Source organism: Bos taurus, chromosome 4 (genome assembly GCF_002263795.3).
Source record: "Bos taurus isolate L1 Dominette 01449 registration number 42190680 breed Hereford chromosome 4, ARS-UCD2.0, whole genome shotgun sequence".
In the NCBI taxonomy this organism is placed as follows: Eukaryota; Metazoa; Chordata; class Mammalia; order Artiodactyla; family Bovidae; genus Bos; species Bos taurus.
This window is the reverse complement of record NC_037331.1, coordinates 112,023,061-112,047,014: the sequence shown is the minus strand read 5'-3', so window position 1 is coordinate 112,047,014 and position 23,954 is coordinate 112,023,061. Positions and strand designations below refer to the sequence as shown.

The 23,954-nt window shown below is 46.0% G+C and overlaps 1 protein-coding gene across 10 annotated transcripts in view; it reads left to right on the top strand.

Annotated features, from left to right (window-relative positions):
* EZH2 (enhancer of zeste 2 polycomb repressive complex 2 subunit) overlaps positions 1-22,687 on the top strand; it is a 57,107-nt gene extending 34,420 nt beyond the window's left edge. For 5 of the 10 annotated variants that reach the window (XM_059885493.1, XM_059885492.1, XM_024990580.2 and 2 more), the window contains 17 exons: positions 1,645-1,761; positions 5,180-5,300; positions 6,063-6,203; positions 7,153-7,255; positions 7,799-7,977; positions 12,701-12,792; positions 14,165-14,405; positions 15,052-15,221; positions 15,741-15,835; positions 16,518-16,558; positions 16,909-17,034; positions 17,723-17,901; positions 19,386-19,481; positions 20,057-20,138; positions 21,183-21,263; positions 21,391-21,475; positions 22,363-22,687. In XM_059885493.1, coding sequence (XP_059741476.1) covers positions 1,645-1,761; positions 5,180-5,300; positions 6,063-6,203; positions 7,153-7,255; positions 7,799-7,977; positions 12,701-12,792; positions 14,165-14,405; positions 15,052-15,221; positions 15,741-15,835; positions 16,518-16,558; positions 16,909-17,034; positions 17,723-17,901; positions 19,386-19,481; positions 20,057-20,138; positions 21,183-21,263; positions 21,391-21,475; positions 22,363-22,423 — 2,010 coding nt within the window. In that variant the 3' untranslated portion in view covers positions 22,424-22,687. The remainder of the gene's footprint in view (positions 1-1,644; positions 1,762-5,179; positions 5,301-6,062; positions 6,204-7,152; positions 7,256-7,798; positions 7,978-12,700; positions 12,793-14,164; positions 14,406-15,051; positions 15,222-15,740; positions 15,836-16,517; positions 16,559-16,908; positions 17,035-17,722; positions 17,902-19,385; positions 19,482-20,056; positions 20,139-21,182; positions 21,264-21,390; positions 21,476-22,362) is intronic. The other 5 variants (XM_015470756.3, XM_059885494.1, XM_024990581.2 and 2 more) reach the window with 3 other exon arrangements.
* The last annotated feature ends 1,267 nt before the right edge of the window (positions 22,688-23,954 follow it).

The following is a 23,954-nucleotide window of genomic DNA, read 5'->3' as shown; positions in this document are numbered from 1 at the left end:
AAATGTTAACTGCTCTTATTATTGGATGGATGCATGAGGAATTGTATCAGAGGCCAAGGGAGGACCCGGGGAAAGATTGCGGGTTCTGGAGCTTAGTCAACTGTTCACACTGTCTTACTTACTCGAGCCATGAGCTCTCTAGTGTTACCTTTGATCTTTGCCCTTTTGGAAAGCAAATTAATGGGTTAACAACTGTCACAGTTTTTTCCTAACTGCTCTATCTTTAAACCTTCCCTTCCACTGAGGAAGGAACTGTTTTTGTGCCGGGTGACTGTGACTATCGGAAGATTGTCCCCTGGCCTGAGGACATGCTGAGGGCCAGGTGGGCCTGGAGGCCAAAGACTTCCACTCTGGTTTCACCAAATCTAGCCCTGCTATTTTTAAATCTTCTTAGATGAAAATGAAACATATAATAATCATGTGTGTCGTATAGATATGACTTTTTTGGTTTCATTTTACTACTTCAATTCTACTTCTTTTTGCTCTGTTTTCATGGATTATTTGTCAAGGGCATTTTTGAGATGGCTCCGGAGACCTGACCATTGGGTATCGGAGCTCCTTAAGAGAAGCTGGATTCCTAGACAGGGTGAAGTGCTGTGGTCTTTGGCCACAGATCTCTACCGTATTTCATCAAGTCAAAGATGCAAACTTCTAAACATTTTAACATCTGAAACTGGCATGCATCTTAGAGTCACTATGATAAAGTATTGTGGTACAGTTTAATTGGCAACATTATTTTCTTAACGATGCAGAAGGTAATGGTGTGCTTTAAAATTCATGTCATCATAAATTGGATGAAATACGGTATAATATTTCAGGGGAATATATGTACTTAATTGGTATTAGAGATGTGGTATCCTGACAGTGTGTGTTTTGGGTAAGAAGAGGGGCTCCAGAGTCAGACTTATTGGGCTTAAATTCTAGCCCTGACTCGTGTATGACTTCGGGCCAGTTATGTATCCTTTCTCTGTTTTCTCACCTGTAAAATGGGCACTAAGGATAGTCCCCATCTTCCAGCGCTGTGATGAGGACTGAATACGAAACATGTGTTTAAAATAGTGCCTAGCACATAGAAAGTGCTTAATGACATTAGCTATTATTAATAATTTAGGGATTACACTTCTGCAGAATTGATTTGAATCCAGTTTGTTGTGATTGAAACTCACATCTACTACCTTTAATATTTGTGTATCATCTGATAATATCAGCAGACACTTGGCTTTTTAAAAAGGGAAGGTAAAGATAAAGGTGAACCTAACAAGTTTCTAAATTCTTATTTAGTAAGACTTATGTTATTTCATGTGGTTGAGATGTAAACAAAATTAAGCAGTGAGGTAGGAAATTTATGGTGAAAGCAAAGAGCAGTTAATCTGAGGCCAACATAAGTAATATTTGATTCTTAGTGGTACTGGTAAATATGGGAGGTGTTGGAAGGTTTTGGAAAATTTGCAAAATCTGAAGCTTTTTTGGTCACTAAGTAAAAGAAGAGAGAATGCTTTTTGATTTTTACCAACTTACTATCTCAGGTAAAGAAATTTACTTTTCAAAATGATGTCAGTAGGCAGCATCTCTCTATAATATGATGACTGAGGCTTCGGGTTGTCCTTTTATTCTTATGAGTCAATTTTATTTTTTCTGTTCTAGTGTTCGGTGACCAGTGACTTGGATTTTCCAACACAAGTCATCCCATTAAAGACTCTGAATGCGGTTGCTTCAGTACCCATAATGTATTCTTGGTCTCCTCTACAGCAGAATTTCATGGTATGTAAATAATGTGTCGTCTTATTTGGTAATTACTTCTTTTAACCAAAGCATAATTTTCATGTCAAGGTCAGTCAAGATTTTGTTGCTGTTTAGTCACTAAATTGTGTCCGACTCTTTGCAACCCCATGGACTGCAGCACTCCATGCTTCCCTGTCCATCACCAACTTCCGGAGCTTGCTCAAACTCATGTCCTTTAAGTTGGTGATGCCATCCAACCATCTCATCCTCTGCCGTCCCCTTCTCCTCCCCGCTTCAGTCTTGCCCAGCATCAAGGTCTTTTCCAGTGAGCCAGTTCTTTGTATCAGGTGGCCAAAGTATTGGAGTTTCAGCATCAGTCCTTCCGATGAATATTAGGACTGATTTCCTTCAGGATTGACCGGTTTGATCTCCTTGCAGTCCAAGGGACTCTCAAGAGTCTTCTCCAACACCATAGTTCAAAAGCGTCAATTCTTCAGTGCTCAGCTTTCTTTATAGTCCAGCTCTCACATCCATTCATGACTGGAAAAACCATAGCTTTGATTAGATGGCAGAGTCTGTCTTTGTTGGCAAAGTAATGTCTCTGCTTTTTAATATGTTGTCTAGGTTTGAAGCCTAGCTTGAAGGATTCTGAGCATGTTTTTGCTAGCATGTGAAATGAGTGCAATTGTACAGCGGTGTGAACATTCTTTGGCATTGCCTTTCTTTGGGATTGGAGTGAAAACCAACCTTTTCCAGTCCTGTGGCCGCTACTGAGTTTTCCAAATTTGCTGGCATTTTGAGTGTAGCACTTTAACAGCATCATCTTTTAGGATTTTAAATAGCTCTGGTGGAATTCTTTCACCTCCACTAGTTTTGTTCATAGAAATGCTTCAAGATAGTATAAGTAAAAATAGCTATCAAAATGGGAACACTTGGAGTAATTTTTAAAACCAATTAATATATATATTTTTAAGCCTTCTCAGTGTTGATGGTGCTCTTAGTCCTTTTAAAATTTTTTTGGGGGGGCTTTTATTTACTCCTTTTAAGTTAAAATATTCTCCAAAGGGAACGTATTAAGCAAAACCCATACCTGGGATTTAAAATACACTTAAAAGATGAAGCTTATAGTTCTTGCTCTTAAAGATGTTAGTATCCTGTAATCTCAGTCTGACTTTGAGATTTTGTTAAGTGACAACTTACTATTTAAAACAATTTTAGGCAGCATGTTATTAAATGATAATGTATACTATGAAATAGTCTCAGTATAAGGCTAGTTATTTTTCCACAGATAACACTGGCACAATAGCTTTTGTTATGAAATGCTAGTATTTAATGCTTTATGGAAGTAGGATGAAGGAGAGGATGGAACAAAAGAGAAGTTAAAGTATGCGTTCTTATGTTGTTAAATTAAGAATACGTAGTTTTATTACTTACTTGATATGTAAAATAATAGGGCTATTGAAATCTTGATGGAAGTCCTTGGTGAGCCTACTTTAGAGAACTGCCTGCTAGATTTTTCAATAAATAGGTGTTTCTAACGTCCTCAGTAACTTTTCTCAGTGGAGGCTTAAAGGTAAACTTGAGATTCTCTTTTGCCATTGCGTAGATTTGTGTACTTAAGGCTTTATTCAAAAACATTTGGTTTGAGAATCATGTTGCAAGAACTTCTGAGAGGGCTCATATTTTCACAGACTGAAATTCTGAAAGAATATAGTGTTCTAAACTTGGCAGTGACTTTTTTTAACCATTTGAAAACACTGAAGTATAGTCAGTTTATGCTGTTGTTAGTCTCAGGTGTATGGCCAAGTGATTGCTTTGCGGATTCTTTTTCCTTATAGATTATTACAAGATATTGAGTATAGGTCCCTGTTGTTTTATGGATAGTCGTGTGTATCTATCAACCCTCCCATCGTAATTCATCTCCTCCTCCAGAGTTGTCAGTATTATTTATGAATCAGCCATGGCTTTTGCTAGTGATGAAAGCCAGATTAGGCAGACGCTTCTTTTTTATGGCTAGGGTATGTCCTGCAGTGCAAAGGTTATATGGATATAATTGGGAAGACAAAAAATAGCCAACTGTCATTTAATTTTGGCTTGTGTCCAAAATAATGAACTTTCCCAGTTGTAAATGGGGTTTAGTGCAGGTGAGGTGTGCTGGCAGCTAGACTCAGTAGTTGTATATGAGGTTGACTCTGAATAGAACAGTACATTAACATCTACATTTTCATTTTATACCCCCTGTGCACTTTTCCTCCCAGTTTGCCTTTTCTTTGTCTAAGGTACCCTTATCTTTATGAACTCTGCACTTGTCCTAGATTTGTTATGTAGGAATTATTTGAAAAATTCCGTTTTTTTCCTATTTCCTGTCTGCTCCTACCTGACAGCTCCTGTGTGTCCTGGCCTTTTCCCAGCCTATTCCTCTATGTCAGTCATGGTCCAGCCTGAGGCACCTCACACTTGAACAGTTGCCATTTCCTCTCTTCAATCTTAGCTAGTCTGTTCTGTTATCAGAATTTCTTTCTAAAATTCTGTTTTTAATCAATACCTTGTTCAAAGGCCTCTTCAGACTGAGACCTATCCTTGTTTTAAATTAGTCTCCTTATTTAGATATGGACTTCAGAAATGTTGTGTCTTTATCAATAATTACTCTTTAACATTTTTTTATTGAAAGTTCTCTTCCCCCAAGAACATCAGCTTCCTGTCCCTTGTTTTCTTGAAGTCCTGTGTCCTCTCTGAACTTTTCTTTGACTGGCTCTTTCCTGCTTAGCCAGCACCCTCTTTCTTTCTTGATATCTTCCAAACCTTGATATAAACTCATCTGTCATCTTTATTAGCACTATCAGGTTTGATATGCCTCATTCATAGTGTGGAAACATGTTATTGTAGAATGTTCCTATTTTATGAATGAGAGTATCCTTTTGGGATAACCTGTAATGAACCATCCATATTTTACATGCCTAGAATTTATTATGTTGACTGTTGATAAGTTGATCAAGTGAAGTTTGGAAATCCTCACTTAATTAGTTTTTTTCCTTTGGGGGCATTGTTTTTTATGGTTGGCTTTGATAAGCTGTATTTTGTTGACCCTGAGATGCTTTTAAATGTCTGAAGCAGGAACACGTCTTCAAATGGTTGATGGGCCACACCGTAACTTGTGGTGTGTTCCTGTTTTAGACGGACATGAAGTGATGGTAAATTGTAGTGACTGATTCTGTAATAGAGTTATTTTTTCTTAAGTTTTTTTCCTATAAACAGTTTTCTCAAGTATTGATGAGAAGCATCATTTATTTCTTTGTAGCTTTTAGAGTTTGCTATTATTTTAGATCTGGAGAACTGGGTATGGACATCTGCTTAGGAAAAAATACTGTATTTCTGTTATATTACATTTACTTTTAAAAAAATGTTGGTACTTAGGATGTGTCTACTTTTTAAATATATTTATTTATTTCACTTTTAGGTGGAAGATGAAACTGTTTTACATAACATTCCATACATGGGGGATGAAGTTTTAGACCAGGATGGGACGTTCATTGAAGAACTAATAAAAAATTATGATGGAAAAGTACACGGGGATAGAGGTGAGCCATGTGTTTATTCTCTTGGAAAAGGGGCCAGAGAATTGATATTTTGATTTGTTTTTTCAAACGCCAGTATGAAAAACATTTTTAAAAAATTAGAACTGCTGGATTGGCCTGGGATAAATTTTCAGTGTTTTCCCTGTCTATTTTTAAATTGAAGGATTGTGTTTGCCACTTGGAAATTATGCGTAGTTGGTTATTAAAAAACTGTGTCAATCACATGCAAATTAAATAGAATTGTTTGAATATGTATAGACTTTAAGACTCTTTAGCAATGAAATGTGTTAGGATTAGGGCCCTGCTTATGGAACATGGGCTCCAAAAGGCCTTGTGACCAAAATGACTTTCTCTTAGGCCCCCACAGGGCCTGAAGTCCTGTCATTAGAACCACAGCTTCGAGCATTAACAGAAGACCCGTTAAAGTGCCTGCAGCGGGTGGCATGTAATAGCCTCTCGTCCCCTCACAAGTGGACGGCACAGTCTGGTAGATAGGTTGTTTAGAAGGAGGTGAAGGCCGTATTTAGTTTCTGGAGAATTAGGCTGTGGTCGCCGGCACCGGAAACTTGTGAAAATGACAGGTGTTGAGGTAAATTCTTCTTCCAGCTTTGCCTTAGGCCAGTCCTGGAAATGACCTTTCTCCCAAATTTTATAATAATTATGGTGTTGCAGTGCTGATTGATAGGCTCCAGTTGTTTCTTACAAATTAGAAAAAAGCATGGTATACTTTTGTGTATTTCTAATATTTGATTTGATGAATTTCAGAATGTGGGTTTATAAATGATGAAATTTTTGTGGAGCTGGTGAATGCTCTTGGTCAGTACAATGATGATGATGACGATGATGACGGAGATGATCCTGATGAAAGAGAAGAAAAACAGAAAGATCTAGAGGAGAGTCGAGAAGGTACCTCTGTCTTGTTAGGTTTGTGTGTAGCCATATCAGCGTTTTTCAAAAAAATAGAGTACAGATAAACTTTTCTTTTTTCTTCTGTTAAATATCACATCAGGGGTAGTGTAATCAAAATTAGAATACTTTTTATAACATTTCATCCTGCACTTGTGAGTCTTTTATTTCCCTTGGCTAGCAAAAGAATGTACAGTTTTTGGGTTTCCCTGGACAATTATCATAATTATTGTAATATGTAACATCAGTCTTTGACTATGTGCAGGTCATGTGCTTGTCAATTTATATCACTTTATATGTGTATAGACATTTAATCCTCCTAATATTGCATATGGAATAAGGTGGATTTTATCCTCAGATCCACTTTATAGTTGATATGGGTTCAGTGAGGTGAAGTAACTTAAGATCACAGCATTGGGAAGAAAGAGAGCCCAGAAAGTTCTGTGTTGGAAACCAGCTCTGACTGACCCCAGGGCACATGCTCTAACTTGTATACTAATTACAGATTACCAGAGAAATTAGAGGGTCCCAACTTAGAGCCGGGGTTGGAAGAGACTTGACATGAAGTCAGCATAGAAGAATTTTGGGGAAAATTGCAGTTTCAGAGAAGCGTGCCGTTCTCATAATCGGTGCCTTAGTGATCATGTGGGCCCTCGTTTACAGATGACACATGCATGTGGGTTGGTGACGGGATAAGGTCACAGCGGCAGTCAGTGGCTGAGCTGGGATCAGAACCTGGGTTTTTCTGCCTCCCGGTGCACTTGAAACTTTGCATATTTGATTTTGAGTTTTGTCTGACCTACCAGCATTTCAGATACTTGTAAAATAGGTTAGAAGTGAGAGAGTTGATAATTTCTTGAGAAATCAGCATTGTTAAGCGTAGACAAAATGAAACATTGGTGAGCTTGTTCACTTTCACTCTGTTTTCCTTTCACATTTCCCTATGTAGATAAAGAAAGCCGTCCACCTCGGAAATTTCCTTCTGATAAAATTTTTGAAGCTATTTCCTCAATGTTTCCAGATAAGGGCACAGCAGAAGAGCTAAAGGAAAAGTAAGATTTGTTCTTTTGAGATGGTCTTGCTGTGTGTGGTATGTCACTCACCATTCTGGCTTATTAGAAACGGAGCTAATGTAGCTGATGAACCCACTGCTGTGTGTGTGCAGCGTCTGCAAGATACTTGAACTAAAACGTGTGTGTATCTGTGGAACCCTGGGCTGCATTTATCATAGATGGAAGAAGTGTGCGTGAGTGCGCACACGCGCGCACACACACTATTTGTAGGAGTGTATGTAAGAGGAAGTTTCTCTGGATACCCATAGAAATTTTACTGTCATGGCTATTTCGTTTTAATGAATATAATCACATTTATTCATGACAGAGCTGAATGACATCTGTGAGTGTTTCTTGATATACCATGTGTAATGTTTAATTGGCTCTTCATCTAAATAAAGATTGCTGTAGGCTAGACCCTTTGCTGTATTTTAGGCAAGATAAAATATCAAAAATAATACATAGAAAGCTTGTAGAAACTTTTATGTTCAAGAATGTGGTTCTGGTTTCACCCTCACATGACATTCTCTTGGTTGATGTCAGGTACAAAGAACTCACGGAGCAGCAGCTCCCAGGTGCGCTTCCTCCTGAGTGCACCCCCAACATAGATGGACCAAACGCCAAGTCTGTCCAGAGGGAGCAGAGCTTGCATTCGTTTCATACGCTTTTCTGTAGGCGATGTTTTAAATATGACTGCTTCCTACATCGTAAGTGCAGTTATTGTACGTTTTCATTTTCTATCTTCATTGTGGAATTATGTGTTAAATCAACTTGGAAAGTGTTGTCATTTATTACCACTAGGATCTGTCATTTAATATTACAGTTATGACTGAAAAATATGTTAGAATCAAAGTATTGGTATTTTTAAATTTGTTGCTTGAGGTTGCTCTCTGAAGTCTTTTTGCACATGTTAAGTTGGGACTACTGTCTCCCCTCAGAATACAGGCCAGTAATTTTTCCATAAATGTTAACCTCATGGTGGTTTTGTGATAAAACTCACTGTGCACCAGCTGATAGCCCGGAGCAGCGTTCTCCCTGCTGATGAAAGGTGTTGTCAAGTAAGAAATTGGCTAAAGGGAATTCCTTGGCGGCTCAGTAGTTGGGACTCTGCGCTTTCACTGCCAAGGGTGCTAAGACCCCATAGGCTGCTAAAAAGGTGTCTATGTATCTGTTCTTGTCTGTTGAGCGTTAAGTCTGGTGTTTGGACTTGGGGAGAGGGTCCTCTAAATAAGTTGATTTTAAAAACACCTGCATTGAATACAGGTAAAGCATATAATGTTCTTAATGAAATGTACACGTATGAGACTATTTTTCTGATTCTGCTGGAGAATGAGGTTTCTTAGTAAATTTTCCAGGTTTAAGTACAATTTAAAGAGTACTAGAGAATTTGGAGGCATGCGTTGTGAAAATACATTTCATACCTCCTGGTTCTGAATAAGAAGGGTTTGCTTAATACACGTTAGCTTTTTCTGTATTAGACTTTTATGCAGCTGGCCGTCTGTGGCGTAACACCTTTGTCCATGTGCTAAGTGGGCTCATGTTGCTTTGCCCTTTTAGAGTTCCCTGGGTCCGCCTTTTGTTGTTTTTTCCCTGTGTCCAGTGGTACCTCTTGTGTTAATTAGCCTGCCCAAGCAACTGTATCTTGCCTCATTTTGAGTTTTTGCTCTATCTACTTATATTTTCTATAGCAAATAATTTGTTATGTGATGTGTATCTTGGTCTGGAAATAGTCGTGTGTGTGAACTATGAGTGGTTTATTAGAAAACCTTGAAGTAGACCTTCAGAATTATCATTGTATCTTCCACGTCCTTGCTGCTGTTACCCACACTCCGGATATAGTTTACATAGATGATCTGATAGTTTCAGTAGTTGCAGAAGCCAGCTATTTGTTCCCCAGCCATTGTAGGGTTATGAGATACCTTACTTGGGCTTGGCAGCCTTGTTTTCACATAGCCCATGAAGTAGTTGAAATGACGTGAAAGTCACTCACTTGTGTCCAACTCTTTGCGACCTCGTGGACTATACAGTCCATGGAATTCTCCAGGCCAGAATACTGGAGTGGGTAGCCTTTCCCTTCTCTAGGGGATCTTTTCAACCCAGGGATCAAACCCGTCTCCTGCATTGTAGGCGGATTCTTTACCAGCTGAGCCACAAGGGAAGTTGTCTTGAATTGCATTTAATTCCCCTTTACTCACACATGATCATTTTATAAAATACTGTCCAGTTCTTGCTTAAGAATACCATAAATTGCATTCAGATATCACTATAGCAAGAAAATTGGTAGGAGCCCTTGTAATCAGTGGAACGTTCAACTTGTGGACAGCTACAGCATTTGATAACCCTTTTTGTTGTACAAATGAGCCAAGGTAGGAGGATACTCCTTTTAAACATTATCACGGGAGTTATTTTCTTGTGCTCTTCCAGTTTTGAGTGATTTGGATGAACCTTGAGCCTGCTCCTCGTGCCATCATTCAGGCTGGGGAGAGGACGAGCCGGGGGCTGTGCTTACTGAGGCCGGCCTCCCTGGCCTGACGGGTGTGCTGCTCGCCGCTGTGCCTCCTGCTCCCCCTCGTTCACCCCAGTGCAGCCCTAACAGTTCTACAGGTGCTCGCCGCTTTACACTGACTCTGACAAAAGATCACACACTGTGTTTTTCTTGGGTAAAAGAAGTCATTAAATAAATGACGAAACATACCTGTTAAATACAGCATTTTGTGCTTTTTGTTCTTTGTATGATGGAGATAACACAGTCTTGAGGATTAAATTTATTACTGTGTGCAAAATACTTCAAATAATAGCACCTGGCTTGTGTTTTTAGCTGTTGTTATTTTTTTAAATCATCCTTCACATGCGTGTATTTCAGAATAGCATTCAAAACTGTCCAGGAGAGTCTCCCACCTCCCGCTCCCATCCTCACTCCCTTGTAAGGGAACTACTTCCGCCTCTAGTTCTTCTGTGTCTTTGTGTAGTTTTTTCCGGCAGATATTGTACATACACATTCTTTTTCCAGCAACCCTGTTCACACGGTGCCGTCGTGCTCAGCCTTTCCCCCTCTGAACTCAGGTTTGCAGATTCATTCCTGTCTGGACAGCTGCACTGTCCCCGCCCGTGTCAGACCCTGTCCCTGAAGGCCAGCACTTACGGGAACGGCGCTCAGTGAATCGCCCTGCGGGGTGGGCCCGCGTGTTCTCCCTGCGAGCGTGGGTTAACCTGGGCCGCTGTGCTCAGGCACTGCCCAGCAGCCTGCCATATGGGGGCATCTGCCAGGTTAAAGCTCCGTCAGCAGAGCGGCACTGCCGGTTTCCCCCGAGCCCAGCCGCTGGAGCGTGTTAGACAACAGACTTTGATCTTACTGACCGAATCAGTAAAATGGTTTCTAGCACAATGTAATTTGCATTTCTCTACATGATTAAGAGATTTGTGTTTTATTTTCTCTGAACTATTTTTATCCTTTTGGCTTTGGTGGTCTTTTTGATATCTTGAAGTTCTTTATATAGTCAGGGAATTAGTTTTTTTTGTGATGAGTTGCAGTGTTTTTTTTTCCAGTTTGTTTGGTAAAAATCCTGTAGCAAACTTAAAAAACAAAACAAAACATTTAGAAATAGTTAAATCTATCATTTGGCTTTCCCTACTCCAGGCTTTTAAAGGGTGTCTCTGTCTCACCTTTTTCCTTAGTACGTTTTAGACGTTTTTTTTAAAAACATCTCTCCCTTTGATCCATTTGGCATTTGCTCTGTCAGGATTTTGGCCTCAGCTCACCCTCCCACCTCCAGGCCTGCTGTTTCCCCACCGTTGTCTGCAGGTCCCTCTGGGGCTGCCCTGAGCTGCCGTCGGTCCTGGTCAGCACAGGGGCTGGGCTCTGCTTCTGATTCCAGGGTCCTGTTCCTTGAGGCTGTCTGTCTGGGGGGTGTTATTCAGAGATCTCCTGGCCATTCTCATTTTTCTATGTAAATTTTAGAATCCGTTTGTCTAAATTAAAAAGAGGCTAGGTGTGTTTATTGGAATCTCATTAAATTTATATTACCTAAGGTAAAACTCACATTTTAAAGTAAGGGTTCTATCTAACTGTCTGATAACTCTCCTTTTGTTCTTTAATTTCCTTTCAGATTTTCTTTCCGTAGCTCAAGTAAAATGATTGTTGCTGTTGTTCTTTGTTGTTCGGTCACTAAGTCGTGTCCGGCTCTTTTGTGACTCCATCTACTGTCACTTGGTCCTGACTTAGTGACACCTTCTCTCTCAAGACCAGAGTGTGTGTACATGTGGGTGTACAGACACGCGTATGTCTTCTTCCGTGAACTGCGGCCAAACATCAGTCTGTAAACCTAGCTCATACTGGAGGAGACGACCAGGCTCAAAGCCCGCATGTGCCTTCGGCTCATGATGGCCTTGTGTCTGGACTGATGTAACTCCTTCCCTTTACGCGGCCTTTACCTTCCATGTGCTCAGCCTTTGTGTTGACATTTTAGGGGCCCTCACCTAAAGGGTCCAGGGTGAAATCAGTCACATGGTATCTGAGTCTTGTTCCTGGAAAAAGCAACTCACATACTTGACATGGGACCTGAGCCTTGAATTTCCAGTTTAAAAGCATAACTTTGTTCGTTTTTCCTTTCTCTTCCTTTCCTCATCAGTCTGTTGTCATTTCCTATTTAGGTTCTATGGATAGAAGTATGGCTTCTTACATATGTATTTTGGGATGATTTATTTCATGAATCTGTCACTTGTTTTTACCCACGTTGCTCCTCATCGTGTGTGATTCTGGGTAGGGCGTTTCTGGTCTTTGCCTTTGTGCTCTGGAAGCCAGCATCCCAGGTTGTCACAGTCCAGCTGCTGTGCTTTTGTACTTGGTTAGGGCACCCGTGTGCTGGAGTGTGAGTCTCTCTGGTATGTTATTTGGGCATCTTAAGTTTCAAACACTATATCTTGCCAAAGCCGTTTTATCTGACTACTATTTTTCCCTGCAGAAGTGCTGACTGCAGGCTCCCCCGGGTTCTTGAATTGTGTGTGATTCGTAGAAGCTGACTTGTAGAATTCCAAGGCTGTCCTCACTGTCTTTGACCCAGGTTTTTAACAAGCGGTGTCCCAGTCTATTCCCCCATTTGACAAGCTAGGGGCTGACCTTTCTTTAGAAATCGATAAGTTGTAGATGTCAGGATTTTTCTGGTGAAAAGAGAAAACTGATTTCTGTGTAGAGGATACATCAGTTGTTTCTGTGGAGACTAATATTAAAGACTCAAGTAAATGTTTATAATTAGAGCTCAGGTGTTCTGGGGCAGAGCTGAGGAAAATACATGGTGAGTATGCAGTGAGCCTGAAGGAAGTTCCAGAATGTGAGCCACGTGTTAGCACAAGTGTGATGATGGATACTTGACTTTTTCCTTTGGAACAGAAGGAATGAAAAAGTAACTATTTTACTTTATATTTGGATGCTTTCTGTTTATTTTGCAGCTTTTCATGCAACACCCAACACTTACAAGCGGAAGAACACAGAGACGGCCCTCGACAACAAGCCTTGTGGCCCCCACTGTTACCAGCACTTGGTAAGCATGTGCGGGGGGTTCTGGAGGGAGTGGAGAAGTCTGAATTTTGAATTTTCATGAGGTCTGTGAAGTCAGCGGTAAGCTGTTGTTCCCAAACTGTTACTGGCCATACAATAGGCAGAGGTTTCTCAGCTGCGTTTCTCGGGAGCTCGTACCTACTGCACATCCTAGTCCTTTGTTATCTTGCATTGTTCTTTACCAGCGTTAGTCTCTTCAGCAGTGTATGCAGGTCTTTAGGATCCGAGACTCTCATGCCTTCCACCAACCTTAGAGCTTGGGAAGCGCAGAGAGCCCGCCCAAACCCCAGAAGCACAGAAGTTTCCGAGCCTTGCTCAGAGCCATCGCCCTTCTGTGAACTGCAGACCTGCTGTAGTTTTAGCGCATTATATGTAGCTCCCAGAGATGAGGGGTGTGTGTGTGGTGTTTTTTTTTTTTTTTTTGTAATGATGGAGAGAAGGTAAGGGTTTAGGAAAATATGAGGTAGAAAAGTTGTTTTTTATGGGTACTATCTTATTTTTACCATTTCCCCTCTTTGAACCAAGCCACTCCTACCTAGGAACTAAGTGGGTATATATTGCCTGTTGGATTTTGGACAGAAGATTCATTGAATGGCACCTACAGAAGGTATCCTATTTTTAAGCAATTTGGTTTTTGTAGAATGAAGTATAAAACTGTTGGCTGCTCTCAAACTTCTCCCTTCTATTGCCACTAAAAATGGAATTCTTGAGCACTGTTGTATAATATTCTTTACAAGGCAGCGTTTTATTTGGCTCATCTAAAGTGTGTCTGTGGCTCTGTAATCCGTGCTCTTACCGTTGTTGTATACTTTGCGAGACGGGGTTATTGCCCCTGGCAACACAGACTGACCCTCACTGCCTGTCCCTCAAGGTCCTTTCATGTCTTCCTGGGGCTGTGCATCCCTCACAGGAAAAAAGGGGCAGAAAAGGGCCGGATGGAGCATGTGTACGTCTTGTATTCTTCTTGTATACTTCAAATGCTACCATGGATAAGCGAGTGCTAGCCTAAGAAGTCCTGACAGGAGAGGCTGACTGTAGATGCACACTGGGCGTGTGACTCCTCTTAAAGTTCACTTTTAAATGGACTGTGTTTCCTAAAGTATATTCTGTATTTTAACTCCTAATCTCAGTTAATACAGAACTGTCTTGCCTGAGTTTGTAGAAGCCGTATTTATCTTTCTCAAATCTTCAAACCATGGAAAGCAGATAGGAAAATGATTGTCTTTAGATGTGACTGCCTGTGAAAAGCAGATACTGATAAGTTTGACTAACATGCTTACCCAATCCTTTTCTTCCTCCTCTGCCGGAACGAGCTGTAGAACTTGACTTTGATGTCTCCGCTCTTGCTGTTGTAGGAGGGAGCGAAGGAGTTCGCTGCGGCTCTCACCGCCGAGCGGATCAAGACCCCCCCGAAGCGCCCGGGGGGCCGCCGGAGAGGCCGGCTTCCCAACAACAGCAGCAGGCCCAGCACCCCCACCATCAACGTGCTGGAGTCGAAGGACACGGACAGCGACCGGGAGGCGGGGGCCGAGACTGGCGGGGAGAGCAACGACAAGGACGAGGAGGAGAAGAAGGACGAGACCTCAAGCTCCTCGGGTGAGGCTGCGGCCGGGCTCCTGCTGCTCGCGGGGCTCCGGGCTGCTTCGGTCCGCGCTGCGCCGGGGGCTCTGCTGAGCCGTCAGTTTCCAGCGCGGTGAGACACCCAGGAGCAGGGCTGTGGGCTCCCTCCTGCTGTCTTCGCCCTGCACCCAGCGCTCGCCTGTGGTGGTGTCCGTGCGGGTTATTTGAAGGTTGATGATCCAGTGTATTCTCACACTCTGGGTTGTTTTCCTTTTGCCAGTTTGTCAGGCAGTGCGTAAAGAAGTCTGATCATTCAGGTGACCGTTCTTGATGGTCTGCGGGTGGGTGGCGCTGGTTGGGAGAAGGCAGCCCAGCTCCTGACTAGTGTGTTCCTGGTTGTCCTTTCAGCCCTTTGCGTCCTACTGTGAACAGCAGCCGCGGAACCCCGTCTGCTCTCATTTTAGAAGACTGTTCAGGGGAGCCCGCTCTCATGTCTCTACGGGGAAAAGCTTCCTTATAGTTCTAGCCTCAGTGTATTCTCATATGACTCACTGCCTGTTTTCTGAAGCACACCGAAGCTCTGCATCCTAATACTGTTCTCTAACTGCCATTCCATGCCTCCCTCCCTGCCTTTCTTCACTTGCCACTTCTTGAGCAATGCCTATTAACTTTGGTTTTGTAGAAGCGAATTCTCGGTGTCAAACGCCAATAAAGATGAAGCCCAACACGGAGCCCCCCGAGAATGTGGAGTGGAGCGGCGCTGAGGCCTCCATGTTCAGGGTCCTCATCGGCACCTACTATGACAATTTCTGTGCCATCGCCAGGCTCATCGGGACCAAAACATGTCGACAGGTGAGCGTGGCTGAGAAAGCCAACAGCAGAGATCTTCAGATGGACAAGTATGTGATCACTGTCCAAACCTAGGAACATTCCTGGTTATTAAGTTCCTGTTCATGTGAAAAGAATTTTTTTTCTCACTGAGAGGGAACTGAAAGAGATGCTGCAGGCAGGTGGCAGTGGGTTTCAGAAACCCAGAATTTAGATGTAGCCTTGTGACTCTTGGGCTTCCCTGGTAGCTCAGCTGGTAAAGAATCCTGCAATGCGGGAGACCTGGGTTCCATCCCTGTGTCGGGAAGATCCCCTGGAGAAGGGAAGGGCTACCCACTCTAGTATTCTGGGCTGGAGAATCCATGGGCTGTATAGTCTATGGGGTCGCCAACAGTTGGACACGACGGAGCGGCTTGGACTCATGGCTTGAATAGAGAGTAACCGCAGCAGCACCACGGAACAAAGTGGAGAGTGTGTGGGAATGGCAGGGGCCAGTCGCTCACACAGGCGGTCCTCACGGACTGCGGCTGTGCCTCCTGCCAGGTGTATGAGTTTCGAGTCAAAGAATCCAGTGTCATCGCGCCGGCCCCTGCCGAGGACGTGGACACTCCTCCCCGAAAGAAGAAGAGGAAACACCGGTGAGCGCGCCGGGGGGAGGCTGGGGCCGGCCTGGCTGGCTTCCTTGGGCTGTTGCTGCCATTTTTCTGAGACCCAGCGGCTGTCCGTAGGTTTGGTGTGTTGAGTCATAGTCAAGGTTACATTTCCATCTCGGAGAACTATTTAGTAGCCTCTGCAGTAAAGGCACGAGCATTATCTTGGGAGCCTGTGAGCTCCAGAGCCAGTTTCCACACCAGAGCCCGGGTATGCCGGGCGTGTGGCACTGACTCAGATACTCTTCGCGGCCACCCTGCTGTCAGCCCGGCGGAGCAAGTGATGGTGCAGTGAGGGCAGCAGGCCGACGCCTGCTCACAGACATGGAAAGTGCCCAGACGCGCTGTTGTAACCTCCAGGGTTTTTAGAGAGAAGCAGAGCTGGGTGTTGGGTAAGGGAACACTTAGATTATACCTCAGAAATCGTCTGCATGTTCATATTACATTTCTTTGATAAGTAATTTAATAATTTAGCTTTAGTTGATACCTTTGCATTTTTTGTTTGGATTATTTATTTCTGCCCAGATAGCTCAATTGAAATGATTAAAGATTCCAGAAATTAGAGTGTTCTGTGTCAGTACCCTCCACAGAGAACGAACCGCGGCACGTGGCGGGCTGGCTGCTCCACGTGCGCCCAGCTCACGAGGGTGATGTCGTTTGTGTTTTGCAGGTTGTGGGCCGCACACTGCAGAAAGATCCAGCTGAAGAAGGGTTAGCGTCTTTCCATTCGGCTTCCTTATTAACTCGCTGTCTCCTCCTCACGTGTCTTAGAATAGTAACTGGATTAGAGTTTGGGATGTTCAGATAGACCTGACTTTGTGCATTAAACCAGTTTAGAAGGCGGCCATCTGTTGGCTAGAGGAGAACTCGGGGAGCCTGACTGAGGTGTGACAAGGCCTGGGGGCTCCCTGGCTCTTGGCGGGTGGGGGGCATGTAGACGGGCGCGTAAGGTGGACGCAGTGAGGACAGCCCCCAGCGCTCGGGTCGCGGGGGAACGTGTGCCTGTCGGGCGTGTGGTCGCCTCTGGCTTCCGGGACTGACGCGTGCTCTTGTCTGTGCAGACGGCTCCTCCAACCACGTTTACAACTATCAACCCTGTGACCACCCGCGGCAGCCTTGCGACAGCTCGTGCCCTTGTGTGATAGCACAGAATTTTTGTGAAAAATTTTGTCAGTGTAGTTCAGAGTGTAAGTACTTGTTGTCTTGATGTCATTGCGTGAGAATTAAATTGACTGTTGGTCAGGAATTTAAAACTAACTTCAGTCAACACGAGGGCATCATGGCAACCCCTGTGGTGTTTCCTTTGGGAAACTCATGCCACAAGCCTGTGTGGAGCCCAGCCAGTCCGCCTGGCTGAGGCAGGTAGGCGGGCAGGTGAGGCCGGCATGGATTAAAAGAGCTTTGTATTGTCTTTGATCATTTTAACTTTTAAATCATAGTAAAGTTGGCACAGAATGGAAGGCAAATCTAGAAATGGCTCCCCAGTACTTTCCAGACACTAGAGATTCTGAGTTAGTGGGTCCGCTCTTGAAGGAATGTAGTCGCATCCGGGTGAGAACGGCAGTTGTGCACTGAAGCCTGGGCACCAGGGAGGCCCTAGAGCCCTGGGTGCCACGCAGTCTGGAGCCCACCTCCCCACGTGCACGGTCGCTGCACTGTAAGTACGCAGACCGCCTCTCACACCCGTGGCGAAGCAGGAGGCGGCGGTCGGTGTCCCTGTGGATGGCTCTGACGTTCCTCTCGCTTCCCTTGCCCGTGTGACGACGGTGGGAGAGTAAAGGGCCGCGAGGGCTCGGTGAGGTCGTCGGGCCCAGCACCCAGCTCCAGCGGCGCCTTCGGGCGGTTCTCACCTGACGGAGGCGTCTCTCTCTGAAGGTCAGAACCGCTTTCCTGGCTGCCGCTGCAAAGCCCAATGCAACACCAAGCAGTGCCCGTGCTACCTGGCTGTCCGCGAGTGCGACCCTGACCTCTGTCTCACCTGCGGCGCGGCCGACCACTGGGACAGCAAGAACGTGTCCTGCAAGAACTGCAGCATCCAGCGGGGCTCCAAGAAGGTAGGAGTGGGCGCTGCAGGGAGGGACTAACTGTCCCAACCAGGGGGTTTGTTGCTGAGCATAAGAAACTCACAGCACGTTCTAGGTTAGTTAGTTTTTTAGGGGAGGCGATGACCGTGAAAAAGACCTGTCATTGGAGATGACCCTGATGGTGGGAAAGGTTGAGGGCAGGAGGAGGGACAGAGGATAAGATGGTTGGTTGGCATCCCTAACTCAATGACGTAAGTTTGCTGGTGATGGACAGGGAGGCCTGGCGTGCTGCAGTCCCTGGGGCCGCAAAGACACAACTGAGGGACCGAGCTGATCTGAGTGCTTTGTGTGTTAACTGCTTGGTCGTCCAGACTCTGAATTAGGAATAATCATTAAGCCCAGAGTTCTGAGACTCGGAAGGAAAGGAGCCGGGCTCTGAGCAGGCATTCAGCCCCGGACCCTGTGCTGCGTGCAGCGTAGTCAGCTCCTAGGGTCCTGACTTAGCGAGCAGCGTAACTGAGATGGCACTGTCGTCAGAAATCCTGGCACCTCTGCCAGAAATCATGTATGGAGCCGGCTTTCCTTTTTTGTCTGTGGTGTTGGCAGGCATTCAGATGTTTCACTCTAGGTCCTCACGTCACAGTGAGGCCAGCGTTTCCCATGGACCCCCATTCAGCCCTGAAAACTTTCATCCCCTGCCCCCCGCCCCGCCCCCCCCGTCCCAAACCTCCTCTCTTGTACAACAAAACCCTCCTTTGTCATCTTTCTGGACATCTTTTACCTCCTCAAACAGAAAACTGTGTAGGTATTTTTTTTACCAATTAGGTTTCATTTACTTAACAGTATCTTGCTGGTCAAGGAGGCACTTGGTTAATTGCCCTGACAGGGGAGCGTAGGCCGGGTCAAGCACAGCTCAGGAACCTGGGCATCAGGGAGTCTCCTTTAAAGACTTAAGAAATGTGGAATGAAAGCATGATAGCCTGATGAAAAGGTAGGGCTTCGGGCTTAGTTCCCAAACACTGTCTATCTGTAAAATTGACGGTGGTGATCATCTTGCTGAGCACAAGAGTGCTGGCCCCTGGGGTTCTGTGCTGTCATGAGGAAGGGCTGTGGAACTGTGCCCTGTAAGGAGGGACAGCGCTTTGGGGGGAAAAAAGGCTAGTGACCCACCAGGAGGAGCGGCGACTGGCCCGGGGGAGGTGGAGGGGGGGCAGGCGGCCTGTGAAGCTGCCGGTGGAGTCGGGGAGTCGAGGCTGAGGGTGGCTGGGGACGCACATGCGGACCAGCTCAGGGCCACCAGCTCGGGTGACACCTTTTCCCTGTGAGGCAGACACTCGGGCTCTGTACTGGGTTTACAAAAAACAAAACGTGGCTTCTGCAGCTTGTCGGCTCCTCTGGTCACACAGGGGACACTGACCCCCACACCCCTCTGTGTCTGAGTCACCCCGGTTCAGCCTGTGGTCTAGTCTGTCCAGCCGTGTTCTCCTTTGATTACGATTGTGTTTTTTCTCTAGCATTTACTGTTGGCACCGTCTGATGTCGCAGGCTGGGGGATCTTCATCAAGGATCCTGTACAGAAAAATGAATTCATCTCGGAATACTGTGGAGAGGTAAGGCCGGGCCCCCCAGTCCGTCGCAGACAGTGGGGTGGCCACTGTGCTCACGTGGAGTCACCTGTAATACGCTTTGGACTGATTTTCATAGGGCAGGTCCACTGGGTTTGATTAGAGATGAATATAAATGCCTTTTTAGCTTAGACTTGTGGGTTTGGTTTGTTTGGAAGCTACACCGCTTCAGTCCTTGTCACATTCAGCTTTTTATCACCTGGGAACGAGGGGGAGAACAAGAACTTTACAACGACGAGTCTCTCCTATTTAATGTGTAGCCTAACTGTTAAACTAAAGCATCCTTTCTAGGTTAAGTTAGGGTAAACCCTGGGGCTAGCTGCATTTTGTACCAAGTAAAAACGACTAAGGTTACTCACGTTCTCCAGGCAGTTACTTTAAAGCTGTGGAAGTATTTCTAAGTCAGAGTCCTTAAAACACCACTGTTCTCTGACAAAGAGAAATTGGCCAGTGACCCTCTGTTGAGTGTCATCAAGGTCCCAAACGTTCCAGCCGAACTGGGTGTGTTCTGCCAGGCTAACCTGATCGTGAATCACCTCACCCCATGTCTGTCTTTCCAGATTATTTCTCAAGATGAAGCAGACAGAAGAGGGAAAGTGTATGACAAGTACATGTGCAGCTTTCTGTTCAACTTGAACAACGGTACGCTGCGGGGTCAGCGTCCCTCTGGTTCCCAGGTCGCACCTCGGGTCCCTCCAGGGGCTGAAGCAGCAGAGATGACACGAGGGGTCCCCGGTGTCAGCTGTTTGAAGGGGGCTGGGCTTAGGAACAGGCTGTTTGCTGGAGGGTGTCCCTGGTGGCTCAAATGGTAAAGAATCCAGCTGGAGTGTGGGAGACCTGGGTTTGATCCCTGGGAGAAGGGAAAGGCAATCCACTCCAGTATTCTCGAGCTTCTCTGGTGGCTCAGATGGTAAAGAATCCACCTGCAATGAAGGAGACGTGGGTTCGATCCCTGGGTCGGGAAGATCCCCTGGTGAAGGAAATGGTACCCACTCCAGTGCTCTTGCCTGGAGAATTCCCTGGATGGAGGAGCCTGGGGGGCTACAGTTCATGGGGTCACAAAGAATTGGACACGACTGAGAGACTTGCCCCCAGGTTGGAGGAGTGTAACGCGTGGAGTGGGTGGTCCTGCAGTGCTCGGGGGTTCTGTGTTGCAGGCAGGGGCTGTGGCGGCCCCAGCCATCCTTGGCTCCACAGCCTGGCTCTCCTCTTGCGTCCCTCCTGCCATGGCTACCAGTTGGTGCCTCTCTCCTGGGAGGGGAGCCCCGCCCTGTGAAGCACCTCCTCAGCTTCCCTGGGGTCCCGAGGACGGACGGGGACGCACGCATGCAGACCCTGGTCCTGGGGGAAGGCGTCGGGTCAGTCGGTGGCACACCGGTGCTTCTCCAGGGGTCTCGCCACTGAAACCAGTGGGAACAAGTGGTCTGCATGTTCCATAACCAGTAACATGAAAAAATGAATTTGAAGAAACTTATTTATGATGTTGGGAAGAATTTCATTTTAACCTAGGGCAGCATTTTCTTCCAGAGGTCATTTCTTACCCAGTGAACCAGGTTGAACGATTTACTTGCTTTTGAAGGCAAACTCTAAAGAAAATAACCACTTATATTTTTACAGAATCACAATAACTTTGTGTTTATTGATTTAAAACTGTTTGCTGGGTTATGCTTATTTTTTTCTCTTTAGATTTTGTGGTGGATGCAACCCGCAAGGGTAACAAGATTCGTTTTGCAAATCACTCAGTAAATCCCAACTGCTATGCAAAAGGTAAGTGCTCCGAGGCGGGTGGAGTCCCCGCAGGGCGTTGTGAGTGGTTCTGGGCACCTTACCTGACTGTCCGCTCCCCTCCTGGGTCATCCTCACCTATGCCTTGACCCTACGCCTCTCTCTGCAGTGATGATGGTCAACGGCGATCACAGGATAGGGATTTTTGCTAAGCGAGCCATCCAGACTGGTGAAGAGCTGTTTTTCGATTACAGGTTGGTTTCTAGTCTCCGAGGGCTTTTCTGCCTGGATGCTGAGCTCTGGCCAGAGGCCGGCTTCCGGCTCCGGGCTGGGCTTCTGTCCGGGGCTGGTGATTTGCCGTGGGCAGTGCTGGGAGCTAGGGTGTACTGCTGGGTAATGGCATTTCCAGTATAAAGTCATGCTTTTTAGAAGTTCAAAAAACGCAGAAAGCTCCATTTTTATCTTCAGGGTCAGGCCTGCCATCAGGGTGCTGAGCACAGGCTCCCGGGGGGTGGTTATGCTGCTGGGCATCCGGCTGGCAGTTTATACTGTCAAGTTCTGGGGAAAATGGACAAGTTACAGAATATTTAAATATAGTCAGGAATGTTTAGTTGAACAAATTCTGTGGCTGACTGTACATCCCATCGAGAAGCTCGGTGTTCTGTGTAGAATTGTCTTAAACTGGGGCCTGTGTGGAGCTGTTTCCAACCCAAATCTTCCCAGAAGCAGCAGCTGGGTGGAGCACCTTCCTTTTGGGGGACCCGTAGGGCTCTCACCCGGTGGCAAGAGTCGCAGGCATCTATCTCTTCTTGCCTTTGTGCTGTCCTGGCTTCAAGGGGCCTGTGGCCGGCTCTGGACCGCTCACTAAGGTTCTCTGGCTCCCTGTGTCTGGCCTCAACACCGCCCCCCGCTGTGGGCCTGCCTTCCCGGGCAGTTGGTTTCAGGGGCAAGGGGCTAGCTGGGGAAGGGGCGTTATTGCTAGTTCTGTCCAGCTCGGCCCCTTTGCAGCTGGGATGTTTGCACCCCTTTTGCGAAGGCGCCTTTGTGCAGGCAGCAGTAACGGGCTCGTTTGTGCCTTGCTGAGTGGGCTGGGTCTCACCCTGCGCTGCAGGGCGCTCACCTGTTCCTCCCACTGTCTCAGATACAGCCAGGCCGACGCCCTGAAGTACGTGGGCATCGAAAGAGAAATGGAGATCCCTTGACGCGTGCTACCTCTTCCCCCCTCCTCTTGGAACAGCGGCCTTAGCTTCAGGAACCTCGAGTACTGTGGGCGATTTAGAAAAGGAAAATGCAGTTTGAAATTCTGAATTTGCAAAGTACTGTAAGAATAATTTATAGTAATGAGTTTAAAAAAATCAACTTTTTATTGCCTTCTCACCAGCTGCAAAGTGTTTTGTACCAGTGAATTTTTGCAATAATGCAGTGTGGTACATTTTTCAACTTTGAATAAAGAATACTTGAACTTCTCCTTGTGTTTGTCATTTGTTACACCGCCTCCCCAGCTGGTTTTAGAAAAGGATTGAGTGATGGGAAAAACATTTCACCTCTTGGGTTTGTCAGAAGCCATCCTGGGAATCTGGGTGTAACACATATTGCCAGTACTAGGCAAATTAACACTCTTGCAAACATGTTACCATATACCGCACATACTGGCCCAGGAGACGGGACACAGTAGTGGTCACTGCTCGCGTCCGAGACCAGGGTGCACGGGGCGCGTCCCTGGTGCCAAGGCCTGCCAAAATGACAGGAGATTTCCTGCGAACGGATGTAGCTCTAAGTCCCACTAGATACAGCCCTCAGAAACGTGACGGGAACAACCAGACTACTTCTAAATCTTGAAGGAGTAAGAAACACCCTTACCGTCCCGGGAAACGGGGAGCTGCTCCTCAAGCCAGGCGGTGGCAGGAGCGCCCAGGGCGGCAGCGTTCAGTGTTCTCACTGATTTGTAACATGAATGGGAAGCTCAGATGAAACAACTTCCTTTCCAGTTATGCAAACATGGACGAGGCTGGTTTCTGCTGCCTCGATGCACAAGCCCTGTGGCCTGAGTCCTGGGATACAGTTCATTCACCCTTGGCTTTGGCAGCGAAAAACTGCACGTGTGCGTCTCCTGTGTCCCCTCGTCTTCCCTGACGCCTGCTGAGACCCCTGGTCTCCATGCTCCACCCAGGAGGCGTCGCTGACCAATTCAGGGAGAGTTGCCCCCGAGCTTGCCCGGTCACCACATGCCACCCTTGGCACGTGGCCCCTGTGAAGCCCGTTTGTTCCCCGTTATAGGACCAGAGACCCAGAGGCAGCAGAAGACAGCGGCTTCCCCGATGGAGGGCAGGGCTTGGGGGCACCAGCCGGTGTGCGCTTCGCACGGCGGGCTTTCATTCCTCGACAGGCAGCGTACCTCCAGGAACCACGAATGCGGAGATCCTGACCAGAAATCCTGGCCTGCAGCCATGGTGACATCCCGTGTGATCAAGAGCATCCTTAGCTCGTCAGCTTGACTTGTTCCTTCACCTGGAACGGGGGGAGAAAGAGCTTGACACAAGGTATTCAATTCACACGAACACCAAGTTTAAATATGTGCTTTTTTCCCCTCACTCTCCCACCAAGGTAGTAATTGACATTGTGTGAGCCTGGTGGGTTTAGTTCCCCAGCGGGGAACCAAGAAGAGCTATGTGGAATGAGTGACCACATCAGGAGATGGATACACATCAGGAGATGGATGCAGTCATGGTTGCC